Source organism: Actinia tenebrosa, unplaced genomic scaffold (genome assembly GCF_029948245.1).
Source record: "Actinia tenebrosa isolate PJP-AT-01 unplaced genomic scaffold, QUT_ActTen_1.0 PGA_scaffold0__85_contigs__length_37466705, whole genome shotgun sequence".
Lineage (NCBI taxonomy): Eukaryota > Metazoa > Cnidaria > Anthozoa > Actiniaria > Actiniidae > Actinia > Actinia tenebrosa.
The window spans coordinates 27,461,207-27,485,373 of NW_028292569.1; the positions used below are offsets into that span (position 1 = coordinate 27,461,207).

The window sequence follows — 24,167 nt, forward strand, 5'->3', positions numbered from 1 at the left end:
CGAACTCCTGTCATTTGTGTTGAATTTCTTTTCGGCTTTTTTTATGCTGCTTTTTTATGATATTTTTTAACAGCACTGGTTCTGGCACTGGTATAGATAGAGCCCCCCGAGCCCCCCAGTTCATGGGTTTCCTGTGGTAAATTTCTCGAATTTCTGTCGTCAGAGATTCGGACAGTTTTCGTTTGTTTGACGTCACTATAGCAACAAAAGAGCGGCCATATTGGATTATTTTCGTAACAGTTGAGCAAGAAAATAAGTAGAAACTTAAAAACAAGCAAAATGACTTGACAACAAAATTGCCTTGAAGTTTAATTCTACTTTGAAGTAATGAAGCAACACTTCTAAAGGGTTTATTCAGAAAATTAGCGTCGTTTCCTTGCTATAAAGGTTGGTATTTGGTTTTGTTGTGGATTAAAGAGCAAAAACATTTCGCATTTTGGGACTGATAAGACGTCAGTATTTTTTAATCCTTTCTTTTATATAACATTTGGGAGTTTTTAGCTTCAAATTTCAAGCTGTGATACATATTTAAAAGCGTTGTTTACGAATCGATTGACATTTTTTGGTGTGGTAGGGCTAATGCACTTTTTAAAAGCTTATTACTGTAACGTCGTACGTAACAACGTGATGCAAACGAACAGTCGCAATGAATTCCAATTTTCTTTCTTTGAACTCCTTAATTTTATAAAACCAATAAATTACAAAATATTGCTTTAACCTAGTTATATTTTATATGACTAAAAAATTTTCCCTTTAGATGTCAGTCAGTAGAGAGAAAGCTAGGCTGACCAATTCAGCCAGCCAGCTACCAAGACTGCCTCCTATAGGGTCACCTACTACACCAAGCAGCTCTAAACTTGATAACAGCCGATTGAGGACATACAGAAGAAGTGAACAGATGCAAGACCTTCTTGCTGATATCCTGTATGTATTGATTATACATAGGGACCATGGAGACTTTGGGAGGGAGGGTTAGGGGTTGTTGCATAGCCATCTTAGCCCCATCAGCCCATATTTTCAAATGTAACCCCCAATTTTTGGGGTGCACTGAGAAGGTGCACAGGGAACAGGGCAAGTGGGTTGCAGTTAGGGACAGTCATCTTCCTCCATTTTGCTGATATCTCCATCCCCGTCAAGCCATATTTATGATAAAAACTATGTTCCGGGAGCACTTTTGAGAGTGCTTTGCACCTTGATACACTTTAGGTTTATGTGTACAAAAGTGTGCATGGATTATAATTACCAGGCAAGGGAACGGGGTTGGGGGTGGGTGGGGATGCAGAGGGTTAGATTCTACTTGAAATCTTATTTTTGTTCCCTAGTACAGGTTTTACAGGTCTTTTCTCCCCTCCTCACTGCTATATAGCAAACTTCTCTTATTAGGGGGGCTGAAGGGTGATGTATACTTTATTATAATTTATTATTATGGTTCATTTGAACATCTCACAGATATCAAAAAGCAGATGGTTCTTTAAAGGATACGGTGGAAAGCCTTGAGAGGAAACCATTTCCTCCAGGGGAGCCAGACCTACCTTCACAGGTAACTCATTATAAAGCGCTTCCTCTGAAAAATCTTGGTGCATTCATGACAACAGATTTTCCTTTAGTTTTCAATTTTCCATTCACCAGATGAGCATGTTATTTAACAGATCAATAATATTACCTTTTTCTAAACTTTTTTGTTCTGGGCTTTATTTGTTTTCGTGGTCTGCTTCATGTGTCATACATTTGATTGGTTCTTACATGCATGTATATTTTGTAATTAACTTACAGATGATGAGCTCTGAAAGAAGAATCAGGGTAAGTATTATTAAAGTGTTCCTTTAATAACAAGGCTTCTAGGACTTCTGATTTCTTGAAATAATCATAATCTTCTGACCTATATATAAAGTACTAATGAAGTAGCAATCCAAATAGCATGATTGTTTTTGCATTCTCAATATAAGCTTTCTTTCTTGTCAATAATACAATAAAATTTAGTGCAGCAAACAGCATTTATTTCTTCATTGGTTTTGATGTTATGTTTAAATAATCATAATCTTCTGACCTATATATAAAGTACTAATGAAGTAGCAATCCAAATAGCATGATTGTTTTTGCATTCTCAATAAGCTTTCTTTTTTGTCAAAAATGAAATAAAATTTAGTGCAGCAAGCAGCACTTATTTTTTTTATTGGTTTTGATGTTATGTTTATATGAATAAATGGTGGATCCATAATTATAACAGCTTTTATAAATTTCCATCTTCATAGCTGTTTATAGCCTAATATGTAGAATGTGTGTTTTTTAGTTGAATTATCACTATTTAAAGAAGTGTGTGCAAGAAGGACCTGTGACGCCGATGGCACAGGAATGGTGGGATACTATCCTTACCATGATCCCATCAAGACTTGTTCAGTCACCATGGTTACAGTCATATATTGATGAACTGCATCAAGAAATCGAAAAGGAATATGAAGCCAGTATGAAGAAAATCAGATGGGTTAGTACTATACATGCTTTATTTTGTATCAATGCGCTGGTCATCACATGGCAGGGACCTCTATAGCATGGACAGGAGGGATGTCTGCAATGCTGGATGATGACACAAGCAGGTTTACAAAATGGTTTTTCATGTGCTCTCCATCATCCTCGCCATCATCATCCTCCCTAGAACATTAGTTGACATATAAAAAACTGTTTTGAAATCCTGCTCACTGTCATCGTCTAGTGTTGCCACCCTCTCTACTGTTGTGGATCTCTTAGGGCCCCTGGTACATGTACATGTATAGGACATATACAGTAGGGGTATACTAGAAAATACTAGGCAGTCAACGGCCACTCTTTGCCACCTTGCTTCCTCTCCACACATGCCTAGACAGGAAATAATTACTCAACTAAATTTGAGGGGAAAAGAGGGACTTTATACTACAATAGGGAAGGGCAGGGGCCAGAGGGGTTAAGTAAAATTGGGAATATGTCATAAATGTGTTCAAAAATTGATGCATTATTACCGTATTCATTACACTAGTACAACACATTCTTGTGAAACCTAAAGTAAAGGGAGTGGAAGGAGATGAAGATTTACCTGAAGATGCTGTGTAAGTAGCATTAATTGAGAAACTAAAAAAATGTCTTCTAACATGAATGACATGAGATTAGGTGCTTGTAGAATATTTGTAATATAATAGATATCATCCTGAAGATGTTACTAATGATTCCAATATTGTTTATTTACAGGGGTTTGGATTTCTCCAGTCCATGGAGAGACAGTTTCAATGCAGCAAGAGATATGATCAAACAAAACTTACATATATTACATCCATCTATGCAGACTATACTGAACATCTGTCAGAGTAGGAATCATGCGTCAATGCTCATCACTGACCAATCGGGCCTCAGGTAAATGTTAAAAAAATTCTTAAACAACATCATCAGTGGTTATTGGAAAAAAATTGCTTTTTTAATGTCAATTATTCTTGCTGTTTACCTGTTTACCAACATATATGGTTATCTGTATTCTTTTTATTATAAATTTAAATTTGTGAAAATAAATGTTTTGCAGAAGTCAAGGTCCTATCGAGTGTGAGCATTTGAAAAATAATGTCACTCTGGATTGTGAGAAAACAGATGAAAAACTCATGCACAGGTTAGTAACACCATAAATAACAGCGTACCTTATAGTTTAACCAGCATTTCTGATAGGCTGTGAAACAAAGCTGCTTCTTAACCTTCTTTTATCAAAGTTATTGGCTCGTATGTGCCACAATATGGCACCATTGTAAAATTAAAAAGTGGTTTTAGGAATGTTATTTTACTCGTTAAGTTAAGTAAGTGGACATTGGTAATATTACTAATGTGATGTTGGTTTATATGTTTCAATAGTTGGTTCCCAGAGGTGGTTAATGTTTTTATAGACAAAAACATGTTAAAGCATCTCAGTACCAGCCAGACTGATGCATTTTACAACAGTGTCTCAGTTCTAATCTCCAATCAGGTGAGTATATTTCAGACTTCATCAGATTCCTAGAATGTGGAGTTTAGATTTAGTCCTTATTTCACAACCTAACCCCTTGGGCAAGGCGAGAATGCTGTCAAAAACATTTCTTGCTGGTTTTTATTTTTCTTTACTAATTTTTATGCCATTGTGTAGTTCCAGAAATTATCCATACCCATCTCACGGAGGAATTTGGAATTTCTGAAGGGTGGCGGGGTCAGAGAAAGAAAAAAATTACAGAGTTTGTATGGAAGAAAATTGGAATTTCTGGGGGTAGGGGGAGTGTCTTAAAAAATTCCTCTGTGGGGGGGGGTATGGATAATTTTTGGAACTACGCATTAGGATTAATCAAGAGTGGCATAGTGCTAATGCACTTGCCTCTCACTTGACTCACACTGTTTGAGGTATTCATAAAATTGGAAGATTGGAAGATTTAACTTGCACTCGTTACTACTTATCTTGCAGCTGAATGATATGATAACCAGGACAATCATGGCCTGGGAATCTTTGTTTCAAGAGAACAACAAAAACATGCTACCAATGTTTAAGATGGAGTTAATCCTTGATGATGACGATAACATGCAGTTCTACCCAGTCTTGAGTGATGTAGAGGGAGCTGTCCTCCATGTGGTTGATACTGTTGCTAATACTATGCAGAGTGTTCCTACTGTACAGGTACATTATATCACATTGTTCTACGCAGCATTAACCTATCCCTTTGCATCACCTTAGTCTGGCTTTGGGGAGGGGGGAGGGGAGCTCCCTCTTCCCTTCTCCCCAATCCCCCTTCCCCTCTATAAAGCACCGCTATGCAGGCTAGCATCAGCTGTTACCTAATGTTTAGTCACATCACATCACATATCACATTGCCTGTCATTTCATGTCATGTCACATCACCTGTCACTTCACATAATGTCACCACACAACACATCACATGAGCATGCATTGCATACTGTACCTAGAGATCACAAAATTCATGACATAAATATACGATAATAATAGTTGCAGACAGGAACATTTTTTATGTTTATATTTACAGTCCCAATAACAATGTTGTCACTTTGCTGCATGCAAATGATGATGATAAATTTAATATCCACTTTTACAGTAATTGGGAGACTATGAAGATCTCTTACCAGATATAGATATAGATACAGTACCTATATGCCTTTCTCAGCATTAGGGTCATAGTGATCATACCCAAAATGAGGGGGCAGAGCCTTAAAGGAAAGGTAACATTTTCATTTAATTAACTGATATGCATATTATGTTTCAGTCTTGGTTGGCTGGTGGCAATACAGTAAACCATGTAGATGCCAAAATAGATGAAGCTGTTCTTCAGAAGTGTAAAGTGTTTCTCAAACAAGCCGTGAAGGAAAACCTTGAGCAGCCAGTTGAATACCTCCATTCTTTTGGTGAGTTATTTAGACTTTAAATAAATTTTGTTGCTAAAAGTGTACACATACTCCTCAATGTGTCAGTGCCTCAGTTCACTTTAATATTTCATTGGTCCCTCCTGGCAAGTAAAGTCCTGCCTATGCTAAAAAGACCTTCTTGGCACAAGATAGCTAATAGATAGCCACCACCATCCCACCCCCCCCCCCTCCCCAAGAAAAAAAGCAGGAAAATAGAGTGCAGAATACTTTCCTTTGTGTCCATGGTGTAGTCAAGTGTGTATATTTTACGTCTTGTTTCTTTTATTCAGTGTGAATGAAAGTTTATTTTTTTCCCTCAACAGACAAGTACGACAACCTTGTTTCAGGAGAAGCGAGAAGACTAATCAATGAATTTATGGCAGCAGATCATTCTTTTGAAGAATACACACAGGTAATTTATACATAAATGGACATAGTCCAGCCGTTATAGATAAGGTCTTCCCCTTTAGCATAGAAAAGAAAAGAAAAGAAAATAATGTCCATAATGTTAAATTCAAAAATGTTTTGTTTCCAGGAAATCCATAGATATCGGTCACTTGCCCGAGAAATAAACAGCTTACCAACCATAGCCTACTTCGATATGGTCCAGTTAGACTGTGATGATCTTAAGAGAGGACTCGCAAGTAAAGCCAACAAGTTTGCTGATGAACTCCTCAATAAATTAGCTGAAGAACACCGCTCTGAAAACAAACGAATCATCTCCGAGTATGAATCGATTAAAGAAAAGGCTATGCGAGTACCAGAAGACACCAAGGAAATGATCGAACTGCAGAAATTTGTGGAGGAAGCAAAGAGTAAAGGGCTTGTTAAGCTTGGAAACGATATCAAAGTAAGTAATTGTGATATATTAAAGAAAATTTTCGTATCCATGGATGGTTAAGCAAGATGTTGACACCCCAGAGACTGGGTTGGGTCACTCAGGGTCTTAGAATATCTGGTGGAAGGGAATTTGCAATTTCACGTGCTGGCAGCCCTACAGCCTTTCTTTTAACTCCGTTGGATGGGCATTGGCCTCTTGTGAGGGAGGTTATGTTCACATTAATGGGGTCATCTAAAATATCTGATTAGAAGTAGGGGTTTGAGAGATAACCTGATGGCAGCCTTGACAGAAATCTTTTCCCCTGATTTGAAGTTCGTATCTTGTGAAAATCTTTGTTATTCAGCCATCCAATATGGCAACCTTCTAACCTAATGTATACATGAAAGAAGCGTACTGTACTGTATCTAGTGTAACATCTGTGGTTGCTTCTTCCAGGAATCGTTCAACAGGCTATCGTATCTCCTGGATGTCTTTACCTTTACACAAGAAGACATGGAAGTCAATTCTGTGGTGCTGAACTGGCCCAAGGCTATTGATCCCATCTTCGATCTTAATGACGAGGTGAGTCTGAACTGCATCACTATGGTTACCAGGTTACCTTGGTGACTACTTCATACCGAGCTATTTGAGCTACTTACAAAACTTTTATAAACAAAAAATAAAATGGTGGTATTCATAACCTAAGTTACATCGTGAATAAGATTTGTTTTTTTCCCAATTTTTTGACGACGTAGATTGTCGCTGGAGCACAGAAGAAGAATGAGAGTGCTTTGCTCGAGAAGCGAGAAAAAGTCATGCTGGAGCTATCAAAACTCAGCAGGTAAGATATAACATTTATATGACCATCATACGGCATCATCGTTGGTGTGGATTAATGCCCCATTGACGCCGCTATCATTGTTAATATGATTGCTGTCTTGTTGATGAGTATGATTGTTGTTTTAGTATAGACGTGTAGAAGAGTTCAAGGAATGCGGTGATCTAGACATGATGGCACAGTATATCAAGGACGTCCAGTCTGTACAGAAGAAACTAAGTGAATCCGTTGAAACCATTGGATTCATCAATGAGGTACACTAAACCTAAGTTTTTATATTTTATGACAGTTAGGTTAGTTTTCTTAACGCCCGTTCATATTATGGTCATGACTCGTAGGAAGAAGACCTGTTCAAATGGGAACGTACTGACTATCCTGAAGTGGAGGCAATCACCAAAGCTATCGAGCCTTATCAAAAGCTCTTCTCTGTGGTGGTTAAATGGCAGAAGTCCGAAAAGAAATGGATGGATGGTGCTTTCCTGGAACTGAATGCTGAAGCAATAGAAGCAGAGGTAATCAGGACTATTTATTAGGCTAAGCGCAACTTGTCGTGTTGCAAGTTAAAGGCCCAGTGTTCCCACTCCGCGTGCAACAACATTCTTATAATAGATTGGGAAGCCTGTGGTGTGAGTGGACGGTTGGGAATGTTTCTATGTTTGCTCGCGCGCAGCCTTCTGACGTAGTTTACAAATGTTACGTCACAATAGACTAACTCTACATTCCCGCCATGCTGCAAAAACAAGCCAGCCACTCACTAGTTCTCTCTTTAAAAATTTTCTATACTTTACTTTTTTGTTTAAAATTTTCGTTTGTTGATTCCATTATACATTGTTTTATTGTATTGAAAAGGATAGTTATTATAATATTTTCATTCAGTTAGCCTTAGATGGGGAAAAATTGCATAGATGTATTAAAAAAATCGTTTCTCGTTTTGATCTTATCAATATGATAATTTTTTTCTGGTTCAATATCTCTTTAAAGGAAAATACCTTTATTACTTTATGCTTTATATTTATTAGGTTGAAGAATTTGGTCGCGAGATGTACAAAAACGTTAAGATCTTCCAAGTGATGAAGAAAGAAGAAGAAAAGGAAAAAAAAGCAGCAAGAGGTCGTATCAAAGATTCCAAAGATAATGAAGAGGAAGTAACCGAACTGGCCGGCATTAAAGTTGGTCAAACTGTACAACAACAGATCAGAGATTTCAAGGTTTGTGTTTAATGGAAGTCATTAACTTTGTACTACGTAGGAATTTTTGTTGTTTTGAATTTATAATACACTCAAATTAAACTAAAAATGCTAGTCCCGTGTATACAAATACAAAAGCGCGCGTTCTTTAAGGGGTTGTTCGCAGGGATTGTATGAATTCTCATATTTAAAAATGTCCTGGTCAGTCTAAATGGATGAATTTTAATGTAGGATTTCTGCGTAGTTCAATCCCTTCTCTATTTACTCTTTTTCGCATTCACCATCTTGTCGATCAGGCATTTCATTTCAAATTGTCGTCAATTCGTAGGAACACATCCCGCTGATTGGTATCATGTGCAATCCTGGTATTCGTCCTCGTCATTGGAAGGCTATGTCAGAGATTGTTGGATTTGATGTCACTCCAGATTCAGGTTCAACTCTGCGCAAAGTGCTTAAGCTCAATCTTGGTCCGTTCTTGAATGTATTAGAAGGAATAAGTGGCGGTGCTAGTAAGGTAAGGGTTTGTCGTCTTTCTTGTTTGCTTTCTGCGGGAATATTTATAGTATCAATATTCAATATTGAATTTGCAGCTGCATAAGTTGCTTCATATACTGTGAGGATCAGATCAACTTGATGAAAACCTATTTGATATATTTTCTTTATATATATCTAAAAAAAATGTCCATGATTTAACTTTAACAGGAATTTTCGTTGGAAAGAGCAATGCAGCGCATGGTCGATGACTGGGATGCTATTATCTTCAATACCACCCAGTACCGAGACACAGGTGTGTCTATTTTGGCTGCTGTAGATGAAATCCAGACAACACTTGATGATCAGATAGTCAAGACGCAGACCATGAGAGGATCGCCTTTTATTAAACCATTCGAAACTGAAATCAAGGTTTGTGCTGACAAATATTGTTTAATCCTGTGATGGAGCGGATTTTATTCACGTGGGCGTGGATTTTAATCCATATGTGCTACTGTGTTGTACTCAAGGATTGAAAAGTGCATTGGTTGTGTCTTGAGATCGTTATACACTTACCTAAAAACAGTATTTATAAAAGGGAGAAGGTTTTGATTTATATGTTTATGTGTGTTTGCAACGCGGTCTGCGGCTTCGAATGGGGGTAGGAGGGAGAGGAGGAGGGGGGCTAGAGGCAACTGCCAAGCCTGTAATTACATTGTTTTTAACCTGATAGGTCCCATTCATACACTAATAGAGACTTTCGGTTGATGATTTCTTACACGTTGTTCTAGGCCTGGGAAGAGAGGTTGTTAAAGATGCAAGAGATCATTGACGAATGGTTAAAAGTACAGGCACAGTGGTTGTACCTAGAGCCTATCTTCAGCTCCGAGGACATCATGCAGCAGATGCCTGAAGAAGGAAGGAAGTTCAAGACTGTTGATCGGAATTGGAGAGATATCATGAACTATGTAGCTAAAGATGCAAAGGTATATGCCTCTCCCAGGGTCTCACTAGTGCACAACCTTTTATTAATAGGTCACGCGACCTTGCCGACCTTAGACCAAGCGCTATTCTGAAAATCAAACCCAGAAATAGAACTAAGAGCTGGCACCTTAGTGGGATGGACTCCTGGTTACGGATGATAATCTATTCGTACTGATAGCCGATGATAGCCGATGATAGCCGATGATAGCCGATATTTAAAAACGCGTAGTTTCAGCTTTAGAGGGCCCTTGGGACATTTGATTGGCAAAACTGATGGGATCCCTGTGACTTAATTATTGGTAAGTAGTAGTATCGATATGATGGGTGCAATATCTCAGAGTATGTTCTTATTTTCCAGGTGCTGCATGCTACTGCAATGCCAAACATGTACGAGCGTCTGAAGGACAGCAATAGCCTGCTTGATGAAATCAACAAGGGCCTAAACGCCTATCTGGAAAAGAAACGACTCTTCTTCTCCAGGTCTGAACTAATACCTTCTTGTCAGTCAAATATTTTGAAATTAATGTTGTAAATATGTTGAAGCATTTTATGATAAAAAATGGAATGGTATCCTAATCTCAATTACGGAAGGTCGTGATAGACACCTCATCTCCGATCCACCATTTGAGGATTTATGAGGATTATATCGATTAGGCGTTTGGCATACGATGATGTTGATGATGATGGTATCAGATGGTAAAGATGATGATGATGTTTATTTTGATGAGGATGATGATAATGATGAGGATGATGATGATGGTGATGATAATGGTATCAGATCGTAAAGATGATGATGATGTTTATTTTGATGTTGATGATGATGATGATGAGGATGATGATGATGGTGATGATAATGGTATCAGATCGTAAAGATGATGATGATGTTTATTTTGATGATGATGAAGATGAGGATGATGAGGATGATGATGATGGTGATGATAATGGTATCAGATCGTAAAGATGATGATGATGTTTATTTTGATGAAGATGAAGATGAGGATGATGAGGATGATGATGATGGTGATGATAATGGTATCAGATCGTAAAGATGATGATGTTTATTTTGATGTTGATGATGATGATGAGGATGATGATGATGATGATGGTATTAGATGGTAAAGATGATTTTGATGTTGATGATGATGATGATGATGATGATGATGATGATGTATGTAGGAATATTATCCATTGAAAGAAACGCCAACATATCTTGAGCTATTCACCATAATTCTCTCTTTTTGTTATAGATTCTTCTTTCTGTCCAACGACGAAATGCTTGAGATCCTGTCCGAGACAAAGGATCCATATCGGGTGCAACCACATCTCAAGAAATGCTTCGAAGGCATCGCTAAACTTGAATTTACGCCTTCTCTGGATATTACGAGCATGTTCAGCAGTGAGGGCGAAAAGGTTTGTTGTGTCACTGATATAAAATCATACTATTTTCGCGTCTACGTAATTACCCAAGAAAATAGAGCAGAATTTATATGATAGCGAAAAACAATGCGCGCTGACTAATAGGTTCATTGGGCTTGTTCTTATCCATTCAGAGTTATGCGCAACTCCCAGAAAAATGACTGGGGTCACAAAAATTGATCAGAGACTTTGTTTGTAGGTACCTCTGAGTGAAGTAATCTCGACAACAGAAGCACGTGGTGCCGTAGAGAAATGGCTGTTACAAGTACAGGATATCATGCTCCTCAGTATTAGAGACATCATCGAGAAATCCGTCCAGGTAAGATGTATTTGTCATACGATTATCGTTTTAACTTTTTGTGGTAAATTTTAACAATATGTTTTTGTTGCACTGTTCCAGGCCTACGTTAACACAGAGAGAAAAGACTGGGTTCTAAACTGGCCAGGGCAGGTATGAAGTATGGATTACATTGGACTCCGGCTGCGGCCTCTGTCTCTTATCTATTCTATATTTCTTATTGGGCTACCTGTGTCTATGATAATTTGTCCGCGAGTGAATTTATTCTTCTCAGTTTCCCTCTCCCTACGCCTTCCACAGGAAGCCCGGGAAAGAAAAGACAGAATTAAACGCCTGCGGAAGAGGCTGAATTACTCTCGTTTAAAAAAAAAATCTTCCTAGCTTGTTAAGTATGGTATTTGTTCTTATTAAATATGTAATGTGTTTGGTCTTGTTCATGCAGATCGTCATCTGCACCAGTCAGATTTACTGGACACAGGAAGTCCATGATGCAATTAATTCTGGACCTAATGGACTCAAAGAATACCACGAGAAGCTAACATCTCAAGTGAGTATCTGCATCGGTATCTTTATATATACATATATGTTCTAAGTGGCATTGCCTGTTGTTTCTTAGTTGGAGGAAATAGTTGTGCTTGTTCGAGGAAAACTCTCCAAACAGAACCGTGTGACACTCGGTGCCTTGGTGACCATTGATGTCCATGCTAGAGATGTTGTGCACGATATAGCAAACAAAGGTATGTTTTCTCGTCTGGGCTTCCTTTGGTATTATTTCCACAGGGATCCCACCATCTTTCGATTTTTGTTTGTTTTAGGAGTCACTCAAGAAAACGACTTCCAGTGGTTGTGCCAGCTTCGCTATTACTGGGAACAGGAGAAGTGTATAGTACGAATCATTAATGCATCTGTGACGTATGGTTGTGAGTATCTCGGCAACTCTGGAAGGTAAGCTCACCGAGACTCTTACAGCCCACTCTCTGGGGTCTTACTGCGCATGCTCTACGAAATTGCAGTTTGAAATGTCATATTTTTTTAGGCTTGTCATCACTCCTTTGACTGATCGATGCTACCGAACCCTAATGAGCGCATTCCATCTTAATCTTGGTGGTGCACCAGAAGGTCCAGCAGGCACAGGCAAGACAGAGACTACCAAGGTATGCGTGGCTTTGTTCATATTTGATGACATGTTTAATTGGAGAACAGTTTCAATTATTGGATAAAAATGTTTTCTTCGGGATGCTTTAGCCTTACTCGTTTCCCCCTATTACTGTAGGATTTGGCCAAAGCTCTTGCTATACAATGCGTTGTCTTCAACTGTTCTGACGGCCTGGATTACCTACAGATGGGAAAGGTAAGGATACGAAAAAAAAAATCCTACAAAATCTATTTTATAAAACTCGTAAACTTTCAAAATTCCATCCCCCTTTCCCGTCCGTTATAATTCTTGTTTTTCAATGGTTTTACTTTCCCCATAGTTCTTTAAGGGTTTGGCTTCATGTGGTGCGTGGGCATGCTTTGATGAGTTCAACCGCATCGAGTTAGAGGTGTTGTCCGTGGTCGCTCAGCAGGTAGGATCTTAAACATTTAACTTTAAAATTAAATATACCAATGACCAATGTTATGTACGATAAATGCAAACTGTTTTTCGTTTCGTAGATCCTGTGCATTCAGCGTGGTATAGCAGCTCATCAGACAAGATTTGTCTTCGAAGGAACTGAACTAAATCTTAATTCTAACTGTTATGTGGCCATCACTATGAACCCAGGGTATGCTGGTCGATCAGAGCTTCCTGATAACCTTAAGGTAAGTCACGTTTACATTGATGTAGCCTCCTAAGCATGGTCGTCACGTCGCCTCCTAGGGTCGTCACGTAATCTCCATGGGTCGTCACGTCGTAACGTAACATTTCTCTCCCAACGCAGAGAAAGTTTGCGTGACGGCGTAGCTAGCATCGACGTACTCCTTGAGTAAACTTGTAGCTTGTTGTCTTTAGTTTGCTAGTGTATTACGTGACAAGCCGTATGAAGTTTCAATCAACGTTATATGGTAAATTTCCTAAAGTCCGCGCGTCTCACTTTTTGCGCAAGCAACGCGCAAGTTTCCAGCCTATCTGAAGTTTGCTAGAAGTGTCTAAGTTTTGTACGCTCCAAAAAGTTGTATAAAATGTAAGTCAACGTTGTATGGAGAACATATAGAGAACACTAGAAGTGTCACAGTAGTGTTGCACACTCCAATACGTTGTATGAAATGTCAATCAACGTTAAATAACGAGCATACTAATGTGTGCGCATTTATCGCTGAATGCTTAAACGACGCGCAATCCATTTTCAGCAGTCCTTTTGACTTATTTCCTCATGGACCACAAGTCCAGTTATCTGCGCCACATACGCCTGATGCGGCGTAACCCATAGCCCTTAGCCCGCGTATCCAAATGTTATACAATTGTGATAGTATATTACTGTGTTGTTGTTGGTAGGTGTTGTTCCGTACAGTAGCCATGATGGTTCCTGATTACGCACTGATTGGTGAGATCATGCTGTATTCATATGGATTCCGCGATGCTCGTAATTTATCAGTCAAGATCGTCACTACATACAAATTATGCTCAGAACAGGTATGAACACTATATAATACTAGATTTATTTTTCACTTCTGGGGTTTCGGGGTCTCGCATCTAATGTAAGAAGAGTTTGTTAGGCCTCGGCTTCCTTTATTCGAGGTGTTTTCTCCGGTTTCTCTTTCTCGACGCAAAACCTACTAAAGTACAGGGTATGGATAAAATTTGAAGGTTTTCAGATAGAAAAAATATTCCGAGCAACATTAAGAAAGTCTTCTCTGACAAGGACTTGGCCGTGGCCCTGTCTTCTAACCCTTCCTAACCTACAGTAAATGGGGAACATAAAAGAACCTGTTGAATTATTCGTGTAAGAGTAGGGGAATGTCTCCTGGTTCAACAGCCTATCCCATTTGGAGGCATAATACCAATCTACTAACATTTCATACTCATAATTGTAAGCTGCACGGCTGCCATTAGCGCCTTAATACGCAGCCCGTAAAGTTCTCCTACTGGTTATGAATGTGAAGCGCATTGAGATATTTGAAATGCGCTATATAAGAACCCATTATTTATTTTTTATTTTATATTTATTTATTAATTTAACACCTAATATTACAATTCTTTTCCCAGCTATCGTCGCAGTTTCATTATGATTACGGTATGCGTGCAGTAAAAGCTGTCCTCGCAGCTGCTGGTAACCTCAAGTTAAAGTATCCCAACGACGACGAGAACGTTCTATTATTACGTTCCATCATGGATGTTAACCTTCCTAAATTCCTTTCCCATGATATTCCTTTATTCGAGGGTATTATCTCGGATTTGTTTCCTGGAATTAGTCTACCAAAGGCTGATTATGGAGTTTTCCTGGACACCGTGAAAGAGGTTGGTATCTTAACTTGAAAAGGCGTTTTTTTTCGTGCAATTTGTCTTGCAATAAACGTTGTTGCAAGCAGTACGAAATTTTTGTTCGCGCAACTTATTCATGGAAATATGCATTTTTGACATTCTGTTAAAGGTAGAACTACCTTATTTCAATACCATTTTCTGCGCGGTACAAGTTGTACCGGATTTTCCGCGTGTAACAGTTTTGTTAAATTCATGCATTCCCATTTGGAGCGATCGTTTTCCAGTTTATTTCTAACGTGATATTCTTATTACAGGTCTGCGACAAGAAGAACATCCAGTTCGTGGATTTCTTCAGCGAGAAAATCATACAGACGTACGAGATGATGATTGTACGTCACGGGTAAGGAATGATAGACATCTTCAATATTGTTTAATGGATAGGGTGGTTTTCGTATGAGAGGGAAACGATACGACAAATTCGCCGTATCCGTTCTTCAGCCGTGCTGTTTCTCACCGTTACCGTAACTATGCATTGTGATTGGATGAATTACTGGAAGACAATGACAATCCATTTCAATGTTGCTGCATGTAGCACCGTGTAGGTGATTTAAGCCAGTACAATATGTTTCCTACTTAGACGAAAACCGCTCTAAGAGCATTCCGTATAGTGCACTTCCTGGTACCATGATATCTTCCACACCCAGAACAAAACCTACTCTCTTTGTACTTTGTTATGCAAGACTTACTCTTGTGCGGCTCACTGTAAAATTTTTATTATCAGTCTTGTTGTTTAAAGTGTTTTTTCTCGTATTCGTTCAGTTTCATGATGGTCGGCGATTCGTTCTCCGGGAAAACAACGGTTTTACAAGTACTTGCCCAAGCCATGACTACCTTACACGACCACGGCTATGACGACGAGAATATAAATAAGGTACTATATTAAAGATAGCGGATCACGAATAGAAATACATCTAGAATGGTTGCGAGTCATAAGTTGATTTAGATATGGTGAGCGCGCGCGTGTGCTGTGTGCATTCATATAGCACGCAGGCGGATTGGCAGAACACGAGAGAAGTGTTAGGAGAAGCACGACGCTTAGCGGAAGATTTTTCTTATAAAAATTCAAATTTCAGAATAGCCGAAAAGACAGCGCAAACGCGCGTGCAGTATATGCTTATATTGCACATATCTCGGCCAATCAAGAATCGAGATTTATGACAGTTTTTTGTAAATTCTAATCGTTGTAGGTTTGGTATCGTATTATCAATCCCAAAGCCATCACAATGGGTCAGTTATTTGGACAGTTTGATCCTGTTTCTCATGAGGTAGGTACTAGATATATGTTTTAAGTATCCCTTTATATCTTACAATAATCCAAAATTATTACATTAACGATTAATGTATGGCGTCATTTTTTGCATTTTCCGTTGGTATCCCCTATCCCTGTAGATTTTCCTCGTATGTCCCGTGTATATCCCGAGCATGTCCCGAGTCCCGATAACTTTTGCGGGACTTGCATCTTACATGACAGTATACTCGCTATCAAACCGAATAGACCATTTCATCTGGAAAGTGCAGCATAAAAAGAAAGCAGTATACTAATTGAAGTAACGTATGTTTTCAGTGGACAGACGGTATCGTAGCCAACACATTCCGTGAGTATGCCTCGGATCAGACTGACATACGCAAATGGGTTATATTTGATGGTCCTATTGACACACTATGGATTGAGAGCATGAACACTGTACTGGACGATAACAAAAAGGTAACATACCTGGTCAATCTATACCATATAGGATACCATTCATCAATTCATGATTATGATTCTTCGACTGGGTCTGTCAAAAAATTTCCACGCTCCATAACTGAATAGCTTCAATGGCGATGGGAGCTGCACGTGCAACACTATAAATATAACCTGTAGATAGCACCTACCAGATTAACACTATATACACTTTGTTTCTACTTAGCTGTGTTTGATGAGCGGTGAAATCATACAGCTCTCAAATGTCATGAGTCTAATCTTCGAATGCAGAGATTTGTCCCAGGCTTCTGTAAGTAGTGTTCATCATGATGTCTTCAGTAGATGAGGGAACATTCGTTCTAGTCAAAATTCCATATTTTATTATGTTATCTTTCACTCATTCATCCCTTGGGCCTGATTCATGGTTCCCATTTCAAATCCATTGTCATTCCATTGAGTATTTTTGGTTTTTGCTTCCACGGGTCATTCCATTGAGTATATATTTTTTGCTTCTATGTGAAGTTCTATTGAGTATACTATCTTTTTGCTTTTACGTGTCATCATTCCATTTATTATTATTCTTTTTGATTCTACGTGTCATTCTATTGAGTATAATATCTTTTTACTTCCACGTGTCATTTCATTGAGTATTATTTCTTTTTTCCCCATCAATTACACTTTACCAGAAACATTAATGATAATGATAAGACTCAAATAAAGAATCTTATTCTCAAGGGAATTACACGTGGTTTGAAATTAGAATGTGTAATGGGTCTAATTTTCTTCCATTCTTTCGTTTTTTGAACTAATTCTCTTCACTGATGTTGTTACTAGCCTGCTACTGTAAGTCGATGTGGTATGATCTACTTGGAGCCAGCTTCTCTAGGTTGGGATCCTATCCTACAGTCCTGGATCAAAGCCTTACCAGAACTACTGAGTGGTGAACATGCCAAGTTGATCATAGCTCTCTTTCACTGGGCGTTACCAGCTTGCTTGGCTTTTGTACGAAAAAAGTGTAAAGTAAGTTGATAATCAATCCATGGGGGACGCGGGGGATTCATTTGGTGGCTAGCAAACCCCCTCCACTTTGGAATATTAGAGTAATGTAAAATCAATCTTACACCCATAGCAGTAGTACAGCTAGGTATTTTATAATTGATGCTTGATGTTTGTTTGTATTTGAAGGAGATAGTGCCTTGTGCTGATAGTAATTTGGCACGCTCACTGATGAACCTCGTTGAAATAATGTTAAAAGAAGCAACAGAAGGAGACTCTAAGCACCTCAAAATATGGATTGTGGTAAGTAGATAATATTATTTTATAATAATGATAATAATAATGATAATAATAATAATTATTATTATTATCATCATCATCATTGTTGTTGTTTTTATTAGATGTCACTAAACTCACATGCAAATTTGTTTAATTATTCTATATTCTATATTCTAATGTTATCTCCCGGGTTTTTCACTACAGTCTTCGTTCTTGTTCTCCGTGGTATGGTCGGTTGGAGCATGCGTAGATACAGACAGTCGAGCCAAGTTTGACGTGTTTTTCAAGGATCTCATGGCAGGCAAGATCGAAGATCATCCCATCCCTAATATAGTTGGTAAGATCGAGGCACCCATCCCTTCTGAAGGGCAGGTCTACGACTTCCTCTTTGAGGTTGGTATTTCAGTTGACTTACTGTAGATAATAAAAGCAAAATAAAAACGCGTGCGCGTTCTGTGTGCAGTTATAAAGCACGCGGGGGGGGATTGGCGAACACGAGGGAAGTGTTAGGAGAAGCACGAACCGTGTGACACGACTGAAAGTGCGCGCGCGTGATATGTGCAGTTATAAAGCACGCGGGGGTTGGCGAACACGAGAGAAGTTTAAGAAGAAACAAGGCGCGTATGACGAAACTGAAAGTGTATGTGCGTGCTGTGTGCACACGCGCCCAATCAATCAGAACGCGAGATCTATAATAATTATTTTTTATAACAGTTATTTTGTTCATATTTTTACAGCGTAAAAATCGTGGTAGTTGGATTCAATGGACAAAACTAATCAAATCGACTTCCCTCGGTGGTAAAAATACGAGAATCAGTGATATCATTGTACCTACCATGGATACTGCCCGGTATTCATACCTCATGGACCTAATGATACACAATGATAAACCTCTCATGTTCGTGGGCCCTACTGGTACAGGCAAGTCAGTGTATGTCAAAGACAAGCTCATGAATGGATTGCCTAAGGATCAGTTCTTACCGGCCTTTGTTAACTTCTCTGCTCAAACCAGCGCAAACCAGAGCCAGGATATCATCATGTCTAAACTTGATAAGAGACGTAAGGGTGTGTTTGGGCCTCCTGTGGGAAAGAGGTAAGGACCAGATTGAGACAAAGATATAATATTTGTATAGAGCGTTTTCACGTGACGTCACAGCGGCCATGTTGGTGTAGCAAAACAAGACCTTCTATCCTCCTGAAATTAAACTCTATTTTTATGCAAAAATTGTGCAGAAAGTTTCTACTTTTTGGTACACTAATATGGCTGCCTTCTCACATGAGTGAAAACGCTCTATAAGAACACCATATTCCATCCGGCGGTAGCTAGAAGAAGAATTACCAATCTTGCAGTGAAAGCAACTTGATAAGCCAATAATAACCAATTTGAAGATCAAAATTTATAAGATTTTTTAACTAATATTTTTTCAGGTTCATCATTTTCGTTGATGACGTCAACATGCCTGCACTAGAGAAATATGGCGCCCAGCCCCCCATCGAGCTGCTCCGACAATACCTGGACCATAGAAACTGGTACGACCGAAAAGACACTTCCAAAATATCTCTGATTGATCTCCAGTTCATTTGCGCCATGGGTCCACCCGGTGGAGGGCGTAACCCGGTGACTCAGCGCTTCTTACGTCATTTCAATGTAATTTCCGTGGCAACGTTTAATGACGAGACCATGCAGAGGATCTTTTCAAGCATCGTCAATTTCTACTTCAGGGTAGGTATCATAGTGCTCGTGTGCTCAGAAGGTATTTTTGTGTCCTAGACAATGCCAGACGCGGCACGTTTGCTAATGTTTTGGACTCGGTCTATAAAATTTCCTAAGGTCTGGTCTGACTTAGTAGTTTTTTGATTGTCAAAACCCGTGGACTCTGAAGTTGTGGCGATGGCAGAAACACGAAAAGCACTCATAACCGCATAAAACCGCATAACAATCATGAAAGAACATAAAACTTTTTTTGGCTTTTCTACCACAGGTAGCCCAGTAATAATATATTCGCCAAGGCTTCATAGCTTCACTGTCTTTGTTCTAATGTCAGTTTTAACTTAAAATGTTCTCTTTCGTTTCACAGAATCATGAATTCCCTACTGATACGTTTGCTGCAGGGAACAACGTGGTTTCTGCCACCATGGAGGTTAGGCCAATGTGATAAATAATAGTATTAGTTATATAAGACTGATTTTAATCAGACACCTCAGTCTGATATCAACAATTCTCTTGAAAGAAACTCTTGCTGGCGCATTCTATATTGTTCTCGTAACTGCCTGGCCCGACACGAGTGGAAAACGTCTGCGCATGCTCTGAATCCGTATGCAAATTACTCAAAACATATGTAAATTTGACATGCCTGATAAATTGGACTTCACAAAATGCCAAAACTTAGTGTCCATGCTTGAAACTTAAGGCTAATTCTTTCATATTTTGTTTGTTAATACAGTATCTTGGTCTGACAAAAGTATACTCGCGATATTGTTTGTATACTTGGAGAAAACAAACATTTATTTTCTCAAAAATTCCTAGAAAACGTGCTGAAGTGCATGCATGCGCAAACGTTTTTCCCTGGTGTCGCCTGGCCCATTATATTATCTATAAATTGAAAACGTAAAATCGCGTGCCGGCTGTGTGAAGTTATAGAGTGCGGGGGAATTGGCAGAACACGATAGAAGTGTTACGAGAAGCACGACAGGCAGCAGATGAAGTTTTCAAATGAAATGATTCAGTGAGAAATTTTCATGTTTTTTAACACAGATATACAAGCAAGCCATGGACAACCTTCTCCCTACTCCAGCCAAGTCTCACTACACATTCAACCTGCGTGACTTTTCCCGAGTAGTACGCGGTGTTCTATTGATTAAAAAAGATGCTCTGAAAGACAAGAAAACAGTTACAAGGTTATAAATAGGGTCATCTTATTATTAAGAGGCGCATAGACCGAGACATGCCTTGCTGTCACTCTCAATTGCATCCTTTTCTCGAGGGGTGTGTTTGGCACCATCATATCATCATGTTGCAGCATTATTGACTACTTTCAAGATACTTAACACACATAATAAAATATATGTTTTTTACAGGTTATGGGTACATGAGGTATATCGTGTGTTCTATGATCGTCTAGTGGATGATAAAGACAGAGCATGGCTTCATTCGTAAGTACTGTCAAAAAATATTGAACCAATTTTTTTTAGCTTCATATTCTTGAGCTGCATGTGATAGCCGCCATATTGGTTGACATAAACAAACGATTTGGTCTCAGTTTCTCTGGGTTATGTCAACCAACATGGCGGCCATGACACACCAATTGTAATGCCTTTACATATCATCATTTCCAGACTTTTAAAGACAGTTACAAAAGAGCACTTTAAAGAAGACTTTGATTCACTCTTCAAACATTTGTCTTCTAACAACAAAACGGTGAGTCATGCGCTTGGTTTCTGTACTAAAATGGAATAATTAATTTTGAATTAATATTCGAGTATCTTCCACGGTGTTTGCTCTAGTTTTAATATCATTCAACTGTTTAAAATGTGTTATGATTTTTCCCAGGCTTCTGAGGACGACATGAGAAGCTTGATGTTCTGTGACTTCCTCAATCCTGATGTGGTAAGCACCAAACATTATGTATTCAGTTTATCAACGCCGCCTTTTTATCAATAACAAACATCTATATGATCAAGAAAATGTTGGTATTGCAGTTATTGATATTGATAATGATGACGATTATGATATTAATGTTGATGTTGCTTCTGTTGCTGCTGTGGTTGTTGCTGCTGCTGTTGTTGACTGTTTTGTTTTTAATTTTCTTCGCAGATGGCGGAAGATCGTTTATACCAAGAAGTGGAATCAGTAGAAGATTTATACAAGATCACTGAAAGCTACCTGGATGAGTACAACCAAACCCACAAGACAGTAATGAATCTTGTTATTTTCAGGTATTACAAGATATGTGCTATTGTAATATATTAGTTATTATACACACACTTATACACACCTCAGTGAAATGCTGGTCCCATTAGGTGAGAGATGCCGGGGTTAGAGTCCTATCTTAGTAGGGCCTCAAATGGGAACGATGACGTCACATCTCGGAGACAAAATATTACATGATGAGGGGAATTATCACATGGCTATATATTATGTGATGTGCTCAAAAGTTGTTTCCCCCCTGTCTTATAGATACGTTTTAGAGCATCTTGTTCGTATCAGCCGTGTCCTGAAGCAACCAGGTGGCAACGCCCTCCTCGTGGGTGTTGGTGGCAGCGGCAGACAGTCTCTCTCACGACTTGCTGCTGACATTGCTGGTTTTGCCGTCTTCCAGCCTGAGATCTCTAAGAGCTATGGTATGCCAGAATGGAGAGAAGATATTAAGGTAAAATGATATCTTTGTTACGTGGAATATAGAGAAATAATCCTCTTCTGTCAGGGGCAGTGTTCGAAACTTGCACAATCCAACTCGTCAAAGGACTGAATTTTTCATCTTGGTAAAAGAAAGTATTTTGGCTCACATTTTTCATCGAGTTGGTCTTCCTTAGTTTATTGGGTCTCTCACTTGAGGGTTGTCCGGTTTTCCTCCATCAACAAAATCCAACCCACTAAATCCCAATTCATTCTGTGACTTAGCCGTGCCCTGACTTAAAGGAGGATCAGCCCATAGGTCGTTTCAAGGTTCGATAAAATTATTTTCGAAACTAGTATTAGACTCCTGGCTACCGCGATTCTTACCTTCATTCTTTTAGACTCTTCTGAAAAGTGCTGGTTGCCAGATGAAGCCCACAGTGTTCTTGTTAACTGATAGCCAAATCAAAGAAGAATCTTTCTTAGAAGACGTGGACAGCTTGCTGAATACTGGCGAAGTTCCTAATCTATTTGCTGTTGATGAAAAGGCAGAGCTTAACGAGGTACTATAGAATATTGGCTACACCTGAAATCAGGAATATATGCTTGTATTGTGTATACATAATACATTCAATTTCCTACTGTATTTGCAGGCGGTAAGACCCGTGGCTCAATCTCAGGCTGAAGACAAGAATGTGGAGTTTTCTCCCCTTGCGCTGTTTAACTTCTTTGTCAACTGTTGCAAAGAGAATCTTCATATCATGTTGTGCATGAGTCCTATTGGTGATGCATTCAGGAACAGGTTACGACAGTTCCCAGCTCTCATCAACTGCTGCACCATTGACTGGTTCCAGGTTTGTTCCACAGTCATTCTTTTTCACTTGTTTGAATATTAAACCATGTGATGCTCATTTACTGGCTTTGATAATATATTGTCATGGCAATATGATTTATTTGTCGTGGGATACAAGATACCCTGCATGTTGGAGGTCGAAGTGGTCAGTATTTAGAAGGGGACAGGGGTGCAAAAAAGGTATCAGTATGTGTAGATCTTGATCCTTTCTTTTACGAACATTTTTTTTCTCCCCCTTTTCTTCCTGCATGAAAATCATTGACCCCATCTTTGCACCAGCCTCCCCCTCCCAGTCTCTAAATACCTGCGTCAACTGTTCTACTTCGTGTGTTTCCGTACAGCCATGGCCTCAAGATGCTTTAGAGATGGTAGCCAACAAGTTCCTGGAAGATGCCCATCTGACACAAAACGAACGCACTGAAATCGTTCCCATCTGCCAACACTTCCATACAAGCGCACGTCAATTATCCGAAAAGTAAGTCATATTACATTGATCAGATGCAAGGTTAACTCATCGGATCCAGGAGTGGGTTCCATGGAACCCCCTTTTTGCAAGATCTTGTGAAGCCAATCATGCTCTTTACGCTCAGTAGAATGAAATTGGAACCCCCCTCAGTGTAAAGCCAATCTTACCAGCTTTTTCTGCGTGGCGGCCATTTCGGAACTCTCCTTTTTAAAATTCCTGGATCCACCATTGTTACCATGAGACGCTTACTACCGTAGCCAACCAATTTTAAACTTCTTTTAATACACGATAGTAGAGAGAAAAGAGAGAAAAATAAATCGTTATGAAAAACCCAACCCCAATTTACCGTAAGCTAGGTAACTCAATGGGTTAATACGTCACCCTCTTTAAACAAAGTTTATTCATTGATTGATTGACAATTAAAGTCAAAGGAAAGTCACGATGACACGTGTAAGAATGTAAATTTGGCATGCGTCGCACTGTAACTGGTCTGATATACCAATTAGTGCGTAATCAGTCCTGATTGATAATATATATTTTTGTCTGTTATCAGATACCTTGAGGTGTTGGGTAGACATAACTACGTGACGCCTACCTCCTACTTGGAATTGATCTCTTCATTTAAAAGTCTTCTGGGAAAGAAGCAGGATGAGGTATGACGAGATATGCAAAGTAAAGCAACCGT

The 24,167-nt window shown here is 39.0% G+C and overlaps 1 protein-coding gene across 1 annotated transcript in view; it reads left to right on the top strand.

Annotated features, from left to right (window-relative positions):
- Positions 1 to 223: 223 nt before the first annotated feature.
- LOC116286870 (dynein axonemal heavy chain 12) overlaps positions 224 to 24,167 on the top strand; it is a 38,582-nt gene continuing 14,638 nt past the window's right edge. Inside the window, exons 1-55 of the mRNA XM_089038573.1 lie at positions 224 to 387; positions 758 to 924; positions 1,450 to 1,540; positions 1,774 to 1,800; positions 2,291 to 2,486; positions 3,011 to 3,080; positions 3,220 to 3,381; positions 3,545 to 3,628; positions 3,865 to 3,976; positions 4,442 to 4,651; positions 5,253 to 5,391; positions 5,715 to 5,803; positions 5,927 to 6,241; positions 6,668 to 6,793; positions 6,967 to 7,052; positions 7,183 to 7,303; positions 7,388 to 7,561; positions 8,069 to 8,257; positions 8,565 to 8,750; positions 8,939 to 9,139; positions 9,499 to 9,693; positions 10,050 to 10,171; positions 10,939 to 11,101; positions 11,307 to 11,426; positions 11,508 to 11,558; positions 11,848 to 11,952; positions 12,022 to 12,142; positions 12,221 to 12,350; positions 12,442 to 12,559; positions 12,679 to 12,756; positions 12,881 to 12,973; positions 13,062 to 13,208; positions 13,882 to 14,019; positions 14,593 to 14,844; positions 15,123 to 15,208; positions 15,628 to 15,739; positions 16,056 to 16,133; positions 16,433 to 16,573; positions 16,779 to 16,862; positions 17,387 to 17,572; positions 17,738 to 17,851; positions 18,032 to 18,220; positions 18,565 to 18,920; positions 19,256 to 19,550; positions 19,906 to 19,968; positions 20,583 to 20,725; positions 20,906 to 20,980; positions 21,164 to 21,245; positions 21,378 to 21,434; positions 21,642 to 21,763; positions 22,005 to 22,197; positions 22,565 to 22,726; positions 22,817 to 23,017; positions 23,358 to 23,491; positions 24,036 to 24,135. Coding sequence (XP_088894699.1) covers positions 758 to 924; positions 1,450 to 1,540; positions 1,774 to 1,800; positions 2,291 to 2,486; positions 3,011 to 3,080; positions 3,220 to 3,381; positions 3,545 to 3,628; positions 3,865 to 3,976; positions 4,442 to 4,651; positions 5,253 to 5,391; positions 5,715 to 5,803; positions 5,927 to 6,241; positions 6,668 to 6,793; positions 6,967 to 7,052; positions 7,183 to 7,303; positions 7,388 to 7,561; positions 8,069 to 8,257; positions 8,565 to 8,750; positions 8,939 to 9,139; positions 9,499 to 9,693; positions 10,050 to 10,171; positions 10,939 to 11,101; positions 11,307 to 11,426; positions 11,508 to 11,558; positions 11,848 to 11,952; positions 12,022 to 12,142; positions 12,221 to 12,350; positions 12,442 to 12,559; positions 12,679 to 12,756; positions 12,881 to 12,973; positions 13,062 to 13,208; positions 13,882 to 14,019; positions 14,593 to 14,844; positions 15,123 to 15,208; positions 15,628 to 15,739; positions 16,056 to 16,133; positions 16,433 to 16,573; positions 16,779 to 16,862; positions 17,387 to 17,572; positions 17,738 to 17,851; positions 18,032 to 18,220; positions 18,565 to 18,920; positions 19,256 to 19,550; positions 19,906 to 19,968; positions 20,583 to 20,725; positions 20,906 to 20,980; positions 21,164 to 21,245; positions 21,378 to 21,434; positions 21,642 to 21,763; positions 22,005 to 22,197; positions 22,565 to 22,726; positions 22,817 to 23,017; positions 23,358 to 23,491; positions 24,036 to 24,135 — 7,551 coding nt within the window. The 5' untranslated portion in view covers positions 224 to 387. The remainder of the gene's footprint in view (positions 388 to 757; positions 925 to 1,449; positions 1,541 to 1,773; positions 1,801 to 2,290; positions 2,487 to 3,010; positions 3,081 to 3,219; positions 3,382 to 3,544; positions 3,629 to 3,864; positions 3,977 to 4,441; positions 4,652 to 5,252; positions 5,392 to 5,714; positions 5,804 to 5,926; positions 6,242 to 6,667; positions 6,794 to 6,966; positions 7,053 to 7,182; positions 7,304 to 7,387; positions 7,562 to 8,068; positions 8,258 to 8,564; positions 8,751 to 8,938; positions 9,140 to 9,498; positions 9,694 to 10,049; positions 10,172 to 10,938; positions 11,102 to 11,306; positions 11,427 to 11,507; positions 11,559 to 11,847; positions 11,953 to 12,021; positions 12,143 to 12,220; positions 12,351 to 12,441; positions 12,560 to 12,678; positions 12,757 to 12,880; positions 12,974 to 13,061; positions 13,209 to 13,881; positions 14,020 to 14,592; positions 14,845 to 15,122; positions 15,209 to 15,627; positions 15,740 to 16,055; positions 16,134 to 16,432; positions 16,574 to 16,778; positions 16,863 to 17,386; positions 17,573 to 17,737; positions 17,852 to 18,031; positions 18,221 to 18,564; positions 18,921 to 19,255; positions 19,551 to 19,905; positions 19,969 to 20,582; positions 20,726 to 20,905; positions 20,981 to 21,163; positions 21,246 to 21,377; positions 21,435 to 21,641; positions 21,764 to 22,004; positions 22,198 to 22,564; positions 22,727 to 22,816; positions 23,018 to 23,357; positions 23,492 to 24,035; positions 24,136 to 24,167) is intronic.